Consider the following 18,600-nt stretch of genomic DNA (forward strand, 5'->3'; position numbering starts at 1 on the left):
TTATGCTAACAACTACTCTAATAACAGCAATGTTCATTTCGATGCGACATTCAAATTAAAATATTGAATAATATTGATAACAGAAGCGGTGTTTCCCACAGACTTGCACTCTATTTGTGGCGGCATATATATGCAAATTCATTCTCTGCCAGCAGGAGGCGTTTGTAGAGCGGGAGATATAGAGGTTTCCCCAGTAACGGCTGTAATCAAATAAGCCATGCGCTCACAAACACTGCTCAGGCATTACATGCAAGATGAAATGAAAATGGCATCCATAATTTTCTGAAGACAGTTGGTTTCCTTCATAAATACAGTGATATAAAAACACCCGCACCGGGTTTCGACTTTGACATGTGCAGTGCTCATGTTTATTCAATGAAGTCAAAGCCTTTTGGAAAATCTATTTGTGGTGGTGAGTTTGGCCACCACAAATAAATCAATGTATGGGATGAAATTAAACTTACCTGCTTGAAATCTTTCATTTGATCCGGGTGTCTGTCTTTAAAGTGTTTTGTTAGTTTAATCTGTTTCCTCATTTTGAGGTCGCCATGTCTCAGTGCTTTTATGAAGAGGGCACATCTGCGCACATTTCGGATAGAGCATCAAGAACCGAGTTGACGGGGTACTCGGTACCACCGATACTTAAAAAAACCTGGTACCGTAACGTTTTCATTTTTTTAGTACCGAAGTACCAGGTCTTTTGACAACACTAATATACACGTTTTAAAAATTAAAGAAACTGTTTGTGGTTATGATTGAAATTGGTTATTGATTATAACTGAAATATGAATCACTGAACAAATCCATGAGCAAGTCAATGAACGAATCAGTGAGTGAAACTTTTTTGCAAATGGAATCAAATGATGCAAATCACTTAATCAAAATCACTATCTCTGCTGTTGCATATTACCATAGCAATAATAGTAATACATTTTTACCTTCCAAAAAAATTGTGCCATTTACAGAAATGCACTTTTAAGTAATGTCTATGGGATCAGCAACCGTTTAAATGTGTGAATATGCATCTTGTAGTTTGTTAAAAAGAGGTTATTCTAACAAAAATAATAATTGTTCATTGTTTGAATTGTAAAGTTGATCAAATTGCCATTTAGCAGTTCCAAGCAGATGAAATTGTTTATTACTGATGTAATTCATCTTGAAGTATGCTCCATTTAAACAGTACTTTGCAAATAGGTACAATAACTCAGGGTGGGTATATGAAGCGAATCATATATCTTTTACTAGCTTAACATTTAATTGTTTAATTCAGTGCTCAAGTTTTGTCTGGTAAACTTTCAACTAATTGTAATTAGTTAGGTATTGTAAACTATTTTTTTTGTTTGTGGGACAACAAAGGTAATAAACAGTTACTGTTCATTTAGCATAATTTCAGTTAACACAAGAACAAATACTTAAGTGCAACAAGAGTGAGTTTGAACAGTAATAGATCTTAACTTAAAGGTAAATCTTACCTGTAAGGATAACCATGATATTTTGATCTGAAGATGGACAGAAGAAAGCTAAAGAAGAACACCACTAAACCAAGTCCAACAAGACAGATAACTGTAAAAACAGAAAAACAAAAGCACAGTGAGTGTCACTCTCTTAATGAGCTGAATAATGCTTACATTGATGAAACTTAATTAGTATGCTGCAATGGTATTCTATAATGGGATTAAGCCGTTGGTGAAAATCACTTTTCAAGAACTTTGATCTAAGAGCTAATCCCAAACAGCCATCTTAAATTAAGCCATTACTAATGAATGAAACAATAATCGCTACTTAAATGCTTATAAAACATGCTGAGTAAGCTGCTTTGTCCCTCAGATGAGATAGTGCCCAAAATTTGATAACCTGCTGAATCACATTATAAGGTGATTTTAAAGATTAGTCAATGAAGCCATAAACATTGCACTATTGAGGAGAGAGAGAGAGAGAGAGAGAGAGAGAGAGAGAAGAACAGCTGATTTCACCAAGGGAAATAAAATAAATCGTCTACTGTATAATACTGCATGCTCCCAGAAAATTTGCTGGATTTAGCATGCATATGTAAAATCACTTTCATTTATGCACTGCTATGACAAATGCGATCTTTAATGCATCCAAGAAAGTCAGGAAATCCCATCTTCAGCCTTTTTTTTAGATTGTGGTGAATAACTCTGATTGGGCAGTAAGTCATGTTCTTTAACATCTGGTTGTAAAATTATAACCTACATTTAACAAGTTTATAAAATTGAATTGACGTTGTATACGTTTTATTTTCTAGATCCATAGAAACTCAACAAATCTATTTAAAATTGTCAAACGTCAAAGCTAGCATTTGACGAGCTGTTCATATGAAGAAGATATTACAAGATGTTTTTACAAGATTTCATATAGTGAAAAAAAAAAACCTTGCAAATGGAAAACTTATTGATCTTTTACTCTCAAGGCCCTGATATACTCAAAAGTTCTTGGCAAAGTTCTTTTTCATTCTTCAGTTATGGGGTAAAAAGACGTTCCGAATATGCAAGCAGCGATATACTGTTCGTAAACATTCAGACGAGATTCTGGTGTTTGATTGCAGCACATTAAAGAAGCATCTTATCAAAAACTGTTTGTATTAAGTTTTTGAGGTGGCTAAATATTTCTCAATGTTATAATATGCACAAGTTGGACAAAATATTTTGAACACCCATTATTACTGGGTTAATATGAAAAGAGAGTGTTGCAATTATTTTTTTGTAACACTTATTTTTGGAACACATATTCACTATTAACTAAGGGTTTTCCCTCAATAAACTCCCAATTTGCTGCTTATTAATAGTTTGTAAGGTAGATGTTAAGTTCAGGTATGAAGTAGGATTAACGGATCTAGAATATGGTCATGCAGAATAAGGCATTAATATGTGCTTTATAAGTACTAATAAACAGCCAATATACTAGTAATGAATGCTAATAAGCAACTAGTTAAAAAAGCATAATGTTCCCTAAGCTAAAGTGTTGCCTTATTATTATTGTTTTCTTATTATTTTTGTCTAATCGCCCGGTTTCATAGACAAGGTTTAAGCCTAGTCCCAGACTAAAATGCATGTCTGGGCTATTTCAACTGAAAGAAACTGGCATCGAGTGATCTTAAAATATGTCAGATTCATTGTTTTGCCTCAAGATACACACCAGTTACGTTTTTATCTAAGGCATATTTATAAAAGCTACTTAAATGTCCTAACTGAACTGGCATAATCCTGGTTTAACCTAAGCCCTGTCTGTGAAACCGGGCCTATATTCTCTAGGTTGTATATCAGTGTAGTATGTGTTCAGGACTGTTTAGCACAAACTGTGGGTGAAATGGGTGACTTGTCAGAGTTAGACACCAATGCTAAAATGCAAAAAAAGATGGTCTCATGATCGTAAAATCGTCCTGAACAGTTGAAGCACCAAGATAAACAGGCCAGATAAATCACCTGACTTAAATTTTATCAAACCACCAAGGACATTTTTGGAGAGAAGAGTAAGACACAGATTCCCTCCTCCAACATCTCTAATGAAATTGGCAGATGTTCTGCTAGACAACTTTTAACTGGTGACTTTTCAGAGGTTGTATATTCTAAGAACCTGTATTAAAGGCAAATGGTGGTAAAACACGTTAAATTATTTCCCAGATGTTTACATTATTTTGTAGATCTTTTGCTCTGCGTATAGAGAAGACAGTTCTGGGTTCTTTAAAAGCACAATATGGTTTCCAAAAGGCTGTGTGTATGTGCGTGGGAGAAGTCAGTGTGTAAGTAGTAAACATATTAAAGAGTGAGGCAGTGGCAGCTGCTGTTTAGCTGAATGAGAAGCTAATCAGAGATTAATCAAAGTGTGTTAACCTCCTCAAAACAGGGGCACCTCCAATTACACCACACCGCCAGCACTGTTCCTCTCCAGATCAGTCATCCAGAAACACCCTCTTATCTTGGGATCACACCCTCAGAATACACACACACTGAGCTTTTAATTTAAAGTTTCAGTATCTACTGAACTTCCCGTATACTTGTTTTCAAGGCTTCATGTGACAACGTTTACTCTGAGACCTTGATGTTCTCGAGCCTATTATCATTTCCCTGACACATTACACAAGTCTTCCCAGAAGACACGCCGTAGTAGCCGCAAAAGGACTCTGCATTGTACAAAAATGACGAACATGACTAACTGAGATGTGACATTTAAAAGCTGCTAAACATTTATTTTCAGGGTCATCTGTGTCGCAGGGTAACTAATGTGATGTTGCGGAATAACGCCGCACTGGTGCAATCACATTTGCCTGACTTTCCTTCAACTGCATGGAGCAGCTTGCCGTAAATGTTTTGGCGGGGGGAAGTGGGGTTTGAAACTAAAGTGTCGCTTACTCTGACAATCTTCATTTAGCATCTTCCTATTTTAAATGCTTCGAGTCAGTGTGTTTCCATGACGACCGCTGGGTTTGATCAACCACTCACTGTGCAAGTATTCTTATTCTGCATAGTAGCAATTAACATTTTAAGTCACCAGAGGTTTATTTTGCAGCCTGTGCAAATGTACGTAATGTTTTAGATAGAAGTAAAAAAGAAAAAAAAATGATCCAAAATTATATTAAAGGAATAGTTCACCCTAAAAAGATGACTTTTTTTTTTCTTTTGGCCATACAATGAAAGTCAATGGGATCCAATGTTGGTTTAGATCCCAAAATATCTAATAGGTTCCACAGAAGGAAGTCACACAGGTTTGGAATGACATAAGGGTGAATAAATGGTGATAGAACTTTAGTCTTTGGATGAACTGTACATCACTAATTAAAATACTAAATAAAAGGCTTCATATTGGAAGTCCAATCTGGGGTGTTGTTATCTATAAATTCTTCAATAGGTAAATCTTGTCTTTCATAAAGGCCAAGGTCAATGATCTTGGGTTTAAAAAGGCTGGTGACCACTGGTGTAAATGAATGCTTCATGAAAAATAATATTTGCACGTGTACAATGAGTTTTAGTTGTTCAGGTATATGATCCTTATTTATAATAATAACATGCAGTTTATTACATTGCAGCTTTTTTAATAAAATATCTTTTTTTTTTTTTTTTTTTCTTTCCAAAAATTGTCATATTGGTTAGGTTGAGTAAATGACAAATGTTTCATTTTTGGGTGAACGATCCCTTTAAAAGCTTTATTTCTTTCCCACACAGTACATAACGATACATTTTATCTGTAGTTTAGCAACGGCTTTGATTGATTAATGAAGTCTATGATCCTTATTTATAATAATAACATGCAGTTTATTACATTGCAGCTTTTTTAATAAAATATCATTTTTTTTTTTTTTTTTTTACATACCAAACATCTGGACCACCTATCTGCTGCAAATCCACTGGCCTCCTGTTGTAAACAGTTTCAAAGCACATCCTTTTACCTTGTTTTTATCCTTTTAATACACATTTGCCTCTTGGACTAATCATTCATAACTTTTGTGCTGCAAAACATTGAGATTGTCACTCTTCGCTAGCCTTTGCACTAGTTTTTACTAGTGAGTGTTGTATTCTCTCCCTAATGGCACAGCATACAATAGTTTGCCTTTGGCTATGCATTAAATATAATTTTTATGATGATGAGCCTAATAAGATACTCCATCTGCTTTCTTTACAAATGTGTTTAATGCTGTATAATGGGCTATTCCCTCTAAACTGTGTGTCCCAAATGTATTAATGTCCTTTATGAATGTATGTTAAATAATATTCAGAGTTAAATTTTAGCGACAGCATCTGTAGCATGAAACAAAATAATGTTGGCTCAATAATATTGGCTCCTTAAGTTGTAAACAGTAAGTTGACAGAAATGCACTTAAACGTCTATGAAGCAACCACTGTCTGCCACAGACTTCTAGTGAATAAGTGCCATCTACGGTTTGAACCGATGGTGTGAGTTTTGGGCGGGGCTATCTGTTTATCTGACCAATGATAGATGGGGGAGCTGCTTGGAAACAATCATTATTTCTGCAATTACACACTTAAATTGTATTTAACCTGGAATATTAGTTTAATTATAGGAGCTCTTCCAGTGATTATTTTGTGTACTGAGCAAAACAAAAACAGACAATTTAGTTGTCGGAAGGGAGTGGATAGGATTTTTCTGCATATAGGTCGACATTTCTAACCCTGTTGGAAAAAAGTCAATATCTATTATAGTCTCACACAGTGTTGCATTACTCAAGCATTTTACAGTGTATTGTTATGACTGGTGCAAACAAACAGCAAGTTTTTTTTTCTTCTGTTAGGTGACTGCCTTGTGATCCATCAATGCAATGTGCTGTTAGTCCTTTAAATATCTCCAGTCACAAAACCTCACCATTTACTATCAGCAAATGCTATTGTAGAAGCATAAATAGTAAGATTAATTAAAACATCTACTGTACAAAAAAAAAAAAAAACTTATAGGAACGATTTCTATTTTGTGTCACATTATAGTTTCTGGATGACACCTAAAAATGTCTGTTCTGGAAGTGACCAATGATGCTAAGATGGTGAGGCTGTGCATCCCACAAAATGTTTACTAACCAAGAACCAATTAGGTTTAAGCTAAAGTAGACTTCAGCAATGGTAAATTGGGAGATTTTGTATCCTACTGTATTTTCAATGAAAATGCATTGGTATAAATATTGACTTATAGGCTGTTTTAGAATTGCAAAAACTGTACTTTAAAAAAAATGTTCAGACAATCCCCTGTGGCAAACTTCTAGTGAACACACAGTGTTTTCATATTTTCACATGCAAATGAGCTTTGCAGCAATACCATTTAAAAATATATACTGTTGAAATGTGAGTACCTTTTTATTTATTTATTTGTTTTGTATTTTTTTAATTAATACTTTTATTCAGCAAGTATGAAATCAATAGCTTAAAAGTGCCAGTAAAGACACTTAAATAAATAACTTAATTTCTATTTCTATTATAAATTCTCTTTCTCTCTCTCTGTAGTCTATATAGTCATAGCAGTTAATTAACACCTGTATACAAAAACTTGTATACAGGCATTTTAGTATAGACATCGTTATTAATTATAATGAGGGAAAACACACACACACACACACACACACACACACACACACACACACACACACACATGTCTGGTCAGCTATCCTTGTGGGGACTCTCCATAGGCGTAATGGTTTTTCTGCTGTACAGACCGTATATTATATTGCTCTACACCAACCCTACCCCTAAACCTTCCCCTCACAGGAAACTTTCTGCATTTTTAGATTTTCAAAAAACTTAATTCTGTATGATTTATAAGCTTCTGTACCCGTGGGGACCACAATTTTGGTCCCCACCGTGACACGAGTCCCCATGAGTCTGTGTGTATTCAGGTTTAAGTCCCCACCAGGATATATAAACCTGCACACACACACATTTGAGTGTAGACATCGTCCTTAAATATGTTGTGAGTACTAGTTTTGTTGTATTACAGTGTGCTTATGTCTAGTGTAGATAAAAAAACAAAAAACAAAAAAACAATTAGGGAGATTTATTAGTCTAGTTGCTGCCCCTGAAACCCATAGTTTATTCCAATAGAACCCAAGACATGACATACCAAAGGTAAGGCCAACCCCAAACATAAATTAAAAAAGTACACAAGACAGAAGTGAACACAGATTAATTCATACACCATATCCTTATGAGTAAGTTCATCTCTGTCACATGCGCTCAAAAGCACAAGCATATATATGCATGCCTATGCATGACACACACGCACGTATCTCATCAGTCAGAACTTATTACTTTAACCTCATCACATTAATTAGTCAGTGTGCCCATCTCATGTACCTCCAGTGGCTGACAGAGGGTCAGCCAGCAATGCCTACAGAGCAAATATCTGCCTCAGCTGCAGGGTCTTCCTCCTCCTCCTCTCACACCTCAAGGGAAGTGCTTCAAGATGGGCACGCAAACCTCCTCTATTCCCCCTCTCTCTATGCACAATCTATTCATCCTTCAGTCTCTTTCTCCGTAAGATGACCTCTCGCCACACTGAATGTTTCTGAGACTGACTGATGAGATTATAATAATGTAGATTCATATATGCATAATGGTCAACTAACAGTGACAGGTGTAGGACAAGCCCAGTGCTGGGGAGACGAGGTGCCACCACCGGTTTAATTATCCGCTGCGCTAATGTGACCTCTAACCCCCGAGCCATGGCCCTGGTGTGGCAGATGATGGCCGCGGCAAATTTGGGTGGCGCAGGGGAAAATGTGAGACACAAACTCTGGAGAGAGGAAGTCAAGAAGGTGTATGTCACAAAAACACCCGCTAATGTGAGCTTTATGAAGGATATGAATCATTTTAAAACATCCAACTGTCTAGATCAAGCCTAATCTTATAAAAAAAGTATCTTACTGTGAAACCCTAGATTTGCATTTCCTGGAGGAAATACCAGAGCTTATTGTAGGATTTAGGCTTTGGTTCTGTATAAATGAAATGCCACATCAGATCTGCTTTAAACATTGCTAATGCATTAAAATCACATAATGTGACACCATCTTTGGAGTATAAAGACAGCTATAGATTAGGGGTGTGAATTTTTGGGTTGTCAATCAAATTGATTAATGATTCACTGGGTTTTGATACAATTCAGAAGCATTTTGAATGAATGATCTGATTCACAACTATTCAATAGTGTAATCAAAATATCCACTACAGCTGTTTGAAAAAAGGTTCAAAGGGAATAACAAACCAAATGTATTAAATATATATTTAATATGTATATGTTTTATATATTGCACACTACTGTAACAAACTACAGTTAGCTAGAATTTAATTTGATTATACCAACATAAATAGTGACTTAAAAGTTATATTTTAAGATTGATGGCTATTATCAAGATCAACAGATATGAATTGGATTTATAGTTTGAAAGAAAAAAGACTAAATCACAATGCATTATGCAGATAAATGTTACAATGCCATCAACCTTGTTTTCAAACTTACTCTCAAAATTTTTTTCAAACTAATGCTCTTTCAAAAAAGCATGCAACAGTATTTAAAAACTAAATGGCACATGTAATCTAAAAATGAGTTTTGAGAAAAAGATGTTAAAAGAAACTTTGAAGGCATAATACTAAGTGCTGTGGTCAAGTGGCTCTCAAACTAAACTAAGCTAACTTCAAAATGTCATTTTTATTTTACTTATTAAATTCAATGTTACTTGCTCTTTCATTGTAATTAGTGAAATTTACAAGCAATCCTACACCATTTTTTAGTGTACAAACTTACTGTAAAGTATTTTTATATAGTGGCAAATGAAACCTATGCGAATAGTATTGTTTCATTGTTTTCATAAGAAGAATACACACTAAGATATAATTATATTCACTATTTGCATAGGTTCAATTAGGTAATTCTGTTCAAAAAACAGATTAATTCTAAATCAGCATTAAATCCATTTCCAGCTCAATTAAAACTGGTCTGTGTATTTTGAGTGGTATTTAGCAGGAGTTAATAACACAAGTAGGGTTAAAAACAATGTGTGCGCCACATTTAAATGGAGCTACGTATTCATGCCTGCTGAAGCTCCTGCCTTACACACGATCACCCACACAAACACAAATTGCAATTACCACAATTATACACTTATGCTGACGCACACATACAGTAATTACAAGCATTTGTCTCCCAGCGTATTGCATAAAGAGCTCACATCTTTTTCTGAGCCGTCTAAAATCAGAAACAAAAAGCACTCCCCTTGTTTGTCATGGAGGTGAGTTTGAAACCAAGCCAAAAATAACTCATCATTTACATAACTCAGCATTTACATATTACCCATAATTCATACCATTAGCATATCAAAGCTGGGGATGACTCTTTGGAGGTGGGACGGAGGCCATCACATTAAGTGCTCTCCACAGCTAATGCAGTGATAATACATGGAAAGCTATTCATCTATCAGAGTCTGGAAGCGATGCTTGTCTTTATGGGAACCCATGAGAAGCACTTCAGTAGGGGGAAAGGGAATGAGTTTGATGTGAGAAGCTCGGATGAAAAAAAAAGACAGTCATGTAACGCAAACTTGTAAGTGGGACAGAGACTCGAGCAGGAGGTGATACCAGGCCACACACACATACTGTATGCAAAACGCATACTCATGCTCACAGTTATCAGCAGCCAAACACACACTTGAAAACACAACACAATAAAACACACAATATCAATATGCAAAAATGGAAAAGTATGCTGCTTTTGATGCTTTTATGCCTCTTAAAGCACACTGAAACCATGACTATGAAAAGCATACATCTAACTGATGCTTTTTCAGCATATTCAAAATGCTCTTTTTGACAGAACCATAGAAAGAAACTAGATTTTTTACACTGTGCGAGTGGTGCATGCCCTTGGAAGACTCAAAGCTATGGTTGTGGGTGGCAGGCCATTAACTGGGTGTTTATTTAACTGTGCACTTTTAGCCTTATGGACTCTCTCTTAAAAACAGTTTGTTTAATTTATAATAAAAATAAAAAAATAAAAAAAAGCTATACTGCGAAAAAACAAAAATATATTCTGGTCAGTTGATATTTACATTGATATCTCTTTGTTTTCTTCACACATGAATAATAATAATAATACAAATAATAATACTAATAACTTATACATTAAGGCCGGTTTCATAGACAGGGTTTAGTCTAAGCCAGGATTAGGCCATAGTTCAATTAGGACATTTAAGTAATTTTTATAAACATGCCTTAGAAAAAGGCATTACTGCTGTGCATCTTAAGACAAAACAAAGGCACTGATATATTATATAAGATCAGTCAGTGCAAGTTTCTTTCAGTTGAAACAGCTCAGATTTACATTTTAGTCTAGGACTAGGCTTAAGCCTTGTCTGTGAAACCGGGGGTAAATATTTTAATGGTTTATAATTACTTCACTCTATTTATATTATCATCACTGTAAAAAATGACTGTGAATTTAACGGTAAAAGACTGTAAAAATGCTACAGTAAAAACCTGTTAAATTATGTTTTACAAATGTAATAAAAATATTCTCATTATGTATTGTCATAAGTCTTTAACTGAGAAAATCTAATAGCAAATATAAATGTATTGGAATAAAAAAATTTCAAGGTAGTTTAAATGATACGCATATTATATAACTACAAAATAAATTAACAAATAAATAAATAAAATAAAATAAAAATCAGAATATATCTATATAACAATCATTTTGAAATAATTATAATATGCTGATTTGTTGCTCAGTTTTTATCAGTTATTATTGGTGCTCAATTATTAATACTGGTCCTTGTTGTCAATGTGGAAAACTTAATATTTCTCTGCTTTATATATATATATATATATATCTTTTTTTTTTTGTGTGTGTGTGTTTGTGTGTGTGTTTGCAGCCTTTTTTTCAAGATTCTTTGACAAATAGAAAATTTATTTGAAATATAAATGTTTTGTAATATTATAAATGCCTTTACTGTCACCTTTGAGGTATTTAATTTGTAAAAGTAAAAATAAAAGTTTTATTTTTATTATTTAACCTTTATTAAATAACTTTCAACCGGTAGTGTAAAAATGCTTGAAGTTGAATAAACATTAATTACATCTGGGAAATTACAAGAAGATTACACTACTCTCTAAGGCTACGTTTACACGACAACAATGTAGTCAAAAACGAAAAAGTTTTTCCCTTGTGTTTTTAAAAAGTTTCACGTATACACAACGTTTTCAAAACAATTCGCGTTTACACATATCCGCGAAAACAGCCAAAAACGCTGTATTACGTATACAAGGCCAGCAGTTATCACTGTCACCTTGTTAGTAAACAGTACCTGTAGAGAAGTGACGATTATATGTGGTATATGATGCGTCTTCCGCTGTTGGTTGTAATATTGGTGAAGTAAATCCACACTTTGCTGAAGAAGCGTTAGCAAACTCTTGAGCAGCAACAACAGTACCATGTACTCCGCCATTGTTGTGTATGTTTGTTTGCGCTTGCCTTTAAAATCGACACGTACTGCGCATGTCTACATACTTAACACGTACTACGCACGCGCATGACGTGACCGTTTTCAAAGATTCACGTTTTGGGTGTTTACACGGAAACGATACCTGTGGCGTTTTCAAAAACTTGCACTTTAAAACCTGTTTTCCAAAATATGCATTTTCAGTCCCCAAAACACCGTTATCGTGTAAACGAACAGGCAAAACGCATAAAAAGTTTCCCGTATTTGGCTGAAAATGTTGTCGTGTAAACGGCCCCTAAAATACTCCGGTTCCTAGATATGGTTATGGTCCCTCCTTCAATGAGATATACTTTTATTCTGAGCTTCATTACTAAAGGTTAAGATTTTTGTAAAAACCCTAACATGAGTAATAATATGAGAGAAAGAAATACAAATATAACAAACTTACTCCTTCGTTTGCCCACGTCTCCCTTAGAGGTGGCGGCTTCATTCAGAAGGACCATTCCCATGGTGATGGCTGCATCTAAGATGGAAGTCAAAGAAAGAACTGGCAGCATGGATGTGGCTGGTTTGCAGAATAAACACCTAGGACCTGATATAATGCTTACAGAGTACCTGAAAAATTACTGATCGGTCTGGCAAAACAGCTTTAGCACAACTGGAAATTTCAAGTACTCTGAACACAATTGAAACAAGACCCTCTTCAACTCTGAGCACACTTCACTCAGCTGGGAGGTCTCCTCTAGCCTGGGGGAAAGCTAGGTGTCAGCGAGAGGAAGACAGACAAACATGAGGTGTTCTGCCAGCAGCCAGAAGCTCCCCTCTCCTCCAGCAGCCGAGCCAGACGGTAGCAGAGGGTCTCTGTCTGTCTGCTCACTCTGTATCCATCAGGCACAGTCAACAAACCCACGTAATTACAGGGGAAGTTCACACAGAGAGCGGATTTTTTATAAACAGAAAACAACAGCATTTATCTGAAACAGCATTTGTAACAAATGTCTTTACTGACTGATTAATTTAATGCATCCTCGTGGAACAATTTCTTTCTTTCTTTCTTTCTTTCTTTCTTTCTAAATAAATAAATCTTACTGAACTCAAATTTTGAACAGTAGGTGTATAATTAACAATACAAAATTATATTTCTATGTTCATATGTTTTTGTCAGCACTACATGCAAATAAAAATAATTATTTTCCCATTTAATTTCATTCTTATTCAAGAAATAAAACGTTTGTCAACTAAAATGTTCATCAGTAAATTTGTTGACAAGATTAGCATTGTTTTCCAACTTTTTTCCAATCATATTTAATCAAAGAGAAAACAAACAAGTAAATAAAATTTAGCTGCACTGAAAAGGCTGGGGAAATGTACAAAAATTCACAGTGGCACATCCTACATTTTGAAACGTTACCAGAACAAAAACAGATCTGTATGAAGTTAGTGGGTTATTACGGTTCACTTCATTAACAGAACAAAGTGACAGGTCCATTGTGCAGAAAGAGGTTTTATGTGAAAGGATACTCAACAGAAGAATAATGTGAGATTCAGCCACAAACTGTGCTTGACTGCTGCCGTGGATATAACTCTGAAAAAGACAGAAAGAAAATAAGATGACAAACAAGCAGACAATAGACCTTTCAAGTTCTGCTTTCACACAGCTGTATCACTTTATCACTACTATATTATGGGTCTATGATAAGCAGTGCTTTATTGTATTTATCATACTGCAAATGCATGAACTCATCCCACACACACCACCACTGACTTTGTATTTCAAAGCAAATAAATAAATAAAATCATGATTCTTAGAAGGGAAAAGGTCAGTTAGAAAAGCCAAAAGACAAGGAAAAAATCCATAAGGTCAAAGCAGATGCATGGAAAGATGAAGGGATAATCTAGATAAAATCAAAAGAAAACCTGAGAATAAGTGACAAGAGCTTCAATGGGTCAATGAAAAGAGCACTGAAGCACTCTAACACATCAAGTCATAATGGCATCACTTGCTCTCTGGAGAGAAAACACTCTAGATATAGCATAAACAAGACCCTCATTCATCTGTGCTAGATGAATGTGCACAGGAACAGTGCAGAGTTGATGCAGCTTCAATGAAAATCTGAAGTTTGCAGGCTTGAAAGCTTTCTAAAACTTCTCAGACTTCACATTTTGATAGATGAAATCTGCCAGTGAATTGCTTTAAAGAAAATCCTCAAAAACTGGGTGAACTAATTATTTCATCATCAATATCATCATCCTAGAGTCATTCCAAAGTCTATGGAAATTTTGCAGAATGTCCATGCTGCTCTTTTCCATCAACATTAAACAAAGTATTATACAACATAAAAGCAGCCCTGTGAAGCATTGCGATTATTCTAAAGTCATGCAATAGATTTGTTTGAAGAACAAACTGAAACTTAAGTCTAAATACATCTTTTTTTTGTGTTCGATGGGAAAGAAAAATCACAGTTTGAAATATCTTGAGGGTAAAACATTCTGTTAACTTGGAAAAAAAAAAAAAATCAGCCAGTGCACCATTTTAACATATAAAATCTAAAGCTTCAAAACTTTAGAAACACAACGTATTCACTATTTCTACTGAGGTTACATATTTAAATAGAGGGTATAAAGCGATAATGTATTAGACTAACTTCTGAAAAACTAATTTCAAGGTGAGATGAACACATTCTTAAAGAACAATGTACACTATCTTATAGTTCAGGGGATTTTTTTTATTTATTTAGTCATAAAATCCAATCTAGGGACCACCTAGATACTGAAATCTGTTGCTGAATTTCATTATTTTGAATGAAGCCTGAAGACATGCATGTATGCTTTGATCAAATATGATAGATATGATAGATTTGAGTAGAAATCACTACTGAAGACAAAATATTGAACGCTTTTTATGTTCAGTGTGACACTAAATAAAAAAGTCAATAGTCAACTTGAACGCAGCAATAAAGTATTGAAGAACTAAACACTGCCATCAGCAGCTGTTGTCACTTGCAGCATTTCTTGTAGAGACAGAAAAAGAGAAAGATATGGGGGATTGTGGAAAGGAGGGAGCCATTAAGAAGAAGATATGAGCAAATAGGCCAGTGCATTTATCACTGTCATGTCACCTGTCGCCTCTGGGTTAATGCATCTGCTAACATTTAAACACAGCCATACTGCTGCATATTTTCATATGAAAGAAACCGCAATTTAGAAGCACTTTCAGCACTAACACAGAGAGACACAGCTGTATTATTCTACTGAAGTATCTGACATTGGGCATTTGCAATTTAAAAACAGTCATTTGCTACTTTAAAAAAAAAAAAAAAAAAAACACCCGCAAGTATTTTTACTTATTCATTCATTATTCACTCATTTTTTAATTTATAATTATTATTTTTTGTATTTTTTATTTTAATTTTATTTATTTATTTGATAAGGCAGGTAAGAGGCCATGTCTACAATATTAAGACTGTATAACACTTTGATTTATAATGATTTAATAATTTTATATATTTATATTTTATGTATTTAATATATTTCAAATATTTTAAAATTTTAATTAAACAATCAATTTATAGCTTTACAGGAATAGGTCTGAATAGTAATGCAAATTTGCTGAAAATGAACTCACCCTCCGGCCACCCAAGATCAAGATGAGTTTGTTTCTTCATCAGAACAGATTTGGAGAAATGTACCATTACATCACTTGCTCACCAGTTGATCCTCTGCAGTGAATGGGTGCCATCAGAATGAGAGTCCAACCAACTGATAAAACATCACAATAATCCACTAGTAATCCACATGACTCCAGTCCATCAATTAACATCTTTTGGAGTGAAAAGACGTGTGTTTGTAATAAACAAATTCATCATTAAGATGTTTTTAACTACTGTACAAACCTCTGTCCATCCTTTATCCATTATATTGCTTTCTCTAGTGAAAAAGTTTTGTCTTGTATGAATCAGGAAAAAAAAAAAAAAAGTATGCACAGATCAAGCACTGCTTACAAGCAAAAACAGTCCAAAACAGTTCCGAACAAATACAGTGGATATTAATGTGCGAGGACAACAGATGATGGACCTTTTCACTGGAGGAATTTTTTTTATTATGGACTCGTATTTTGGCCAGAAGCAAAGTTAAACTGCCTTGATGACAGATTTGTTTCTTACAAATATTAAGCTTTTAACTTCACAAGACGTTAATTGATGGACTGGAGTCTTGCAGATTACTTGTGGATTATAGTGATGTTTTTATTAGCTGTTTGGACACTCATTCTGACGGCACCCATTCACTGCAGAGGATCCATTGATGATCATATGATGTAATGCTAAATTTCTCCAAATCTGTTCCGAGGAACAAACAAACTACATCTTGGTTGGTCTGAGGCCGAGTAAATTTTCAGAATATTTTGGGTGAACTTGAATATTACATTTGTATGTTCATTTAATACCTGCTAACAATAAAACAATGGCTTATTTAAATCACACATAAATTGATAGAGTGAACAAAAGAGGATTAAATACAGAAAATCATAGAAATGAATGAAGAGGTGTAATAAACGAAGCGAGAGAATCAGTAGTTGTGAGGACAAGTGTTGGTGTCATTGCGTGGGCAGATATCCTCATCAGACTGTTCATTTATTCAGAGTTGACTTCTGCTCTGGGCTTTGAGGCAATGCTCTGAAGAGCAGATCCATTGTACCAATAGTGCACTGGGGTTACAGATGTCTACTTTACAGTCAGACTGACGTCACCATCCAATGAACCATCAAACATCATATTTAGTGCTTTGTGTAGGAGCATACATGACTGAATATGATAATTACAGCCGCCTACATGCATTTATATTCAAAAGACATTATTTTTGACTCCTGCTAAAATTCAACTCCTACACTTTAAAAAGCGAAATGTCTGTTAAATGAACGCCCTGGCCTTGGAGGTTGTTTTAAACCCTGCCAATGTGAACAATTCTCTACAATTAGATGATTGCACTCGGTTTTGAATTTAGCATCTGTTCAATTAGCGAAATAAACAAAACAAGCTAAAAAATACCAGACTTATTACTAGAAGACAGGCATTTGAATATTTTCTCTTAGAAATAAAATAAAAAATTCAAATGAATTAATATTGAGTAATTTTAAGAGAACTAGGAATGATTTTATTCAATGGTAAAATCAGTGCGATCACAAAATGTTAATTTTTCATTAATAACTTCACTAAGCATGAGGTCAGGACACATTAGCCTATGAACACAATGTTGGTGGTGTGAAGCAAATGAGAAGCAATTAAAGATGTGCTGAGAATATCAAATGTAATAGAATATAAAGGAGGAACCACCCAAAAAACTTTCTTGGCTTCACACACACTTGCATTTGTGGTTTACGGGGACTCTCCATAGGCGTAATGGTTTTTATACTGTACAAACTGTATTTTCGATCGCCCTACATGCACTAACCCTACACCTAAACCTACCCTTTACAGAAAACTACTGGCAATTTTTGAATTTCATAAAGCACCGTTTTGTATGTTTTTTAAGCCTTTTGTTTTACGGGGACACAGGAAGTGTCCAGGTATTAAAAAAATACATGGTTAAAAAAAAGAAAGAAAGTGAGATATTACTAAAATAACTCTATCACCAGGCCAGGGCTCTTTAACTTTTTTTTTTCAGTGGCCAGATTATTATAATGAAAACTCAAGGGGAAGAAACTCTTTCAGAGATTAAACTTTTTCATTATTAGATCTTAGCAATTTTGCTGTGAGAAAGATAACTTTAAAAACAAAACAAAACAAAACAAAAAACACTTAATACCATGTGTCTGTTTACATTAACAATTTAGGGTTACAGCTTTCAAATTAGGAAATTTTGGGAAGAACAAAGGTCTGAAAAGATAATAATCTTGAAAATACCAATCCACATGAGAGAAAATGGCTATAGAAATAATAATAGATAAAATACACACTACTGTTCAAATGTTTGGGGTCAATAGGATTAAACTGATCAAAAGTAACAAGACATTTATAATGTCACAAAATATTTAATAAATGCCATTCTGTTGAACCTCTATTTATAAAAATCCCAAAAAAAGATCACATTTTGAAAAAAAAAAAAAAAAAGCAGCACTGCTTTCAGTGTTTATAAAGCAAACTCTTTTCAGCATTGATAATAATAATAAATGCAATGTAATATTATTGTTTTTACTGTATTTTGATCAAATAAATGCAATTTTGGTGAGCATAAGGCGATTCTTTCAAAATGTCAAAGACCTTAAATAATACAGAACTGCCACTTCACACTTAAAGGGTTAATTCACCCAAAAATGACAATTAGGCTTTTTTACTCACTGCCGAGGCATCCTAGGTGTATATGACTTTCTTCTTTCAGACGAATCCAGTCAGAGTTATATTAAAAATTGTCCTGGCTATTCCAAGCTCTATCATTGCAGTCAGCGGGTGTTGCAAAAAGCGCCCATCCATAAAAAAAAGTGTATCACACGACTCCGGGGGGTGAACAAAGGCCTCCTGTAGCGAAAGTAAGAAAAATAATCATATTTAAAACGTAATAATCACTTTAATCTAGCTTGCGCTCACTGTTGTAAACGGAAGCAGTTCCGGGGGATGACGTATGAGGTCGGCTTTGCGCATGCGCCACTCAGAAGTGAC

General features: G+C 34.6%; 1 protein-coding gene across 1 annotated transcript in view; it reads right to left on the reverse strand.

Moving 5' to 3' along the window:
* The window catches only part of LOC107747398 (tumor suppressor candidate 3-like), a 77,289-nt gene that overhangs the window by 844 nt on the left and 57,845 nt on the right, over window positions 1-18,600 (reverse strand). The window contains exons 6-8 of the mRNA XM_016561868.1: window positions 13,469-13,532; window positions 12,396-12,470; window positions 1,473-1,563 (exon numbers count right to left, since the gene is read on the reverse strand). Coding sequence (XP_016417354.1) covers window positions 1,473-1,563; window positions 12,396-12,470; window positions 13,469-13,532 — 230 coding nt within the window. The remainder of the gene's footprint in view (window positions 1-1,472; window positions 1,564-12,395; window positions 12,471-13,468; window positions 13,533-18,600) is intronic.

This window comes from Sinocyclocheilus rhinocerous, unplaced genomic scaffold, assembly GCF_001515625.1.
Source record: "Sinocyclocheilus rhinocerous isolate Xijiao unplaced genomic scaffold, SAMN03320098_v1.1 scaffold829, whole genome shotgun sequence".
Classification (NCBI taxonomy): Eukaryota; Metazoa; Chordata; class Actinopteri; order Cypriniformes; family Cyprinidae; genus Sinocyclocheilus; species Sinocyclocheilus rhinocerous.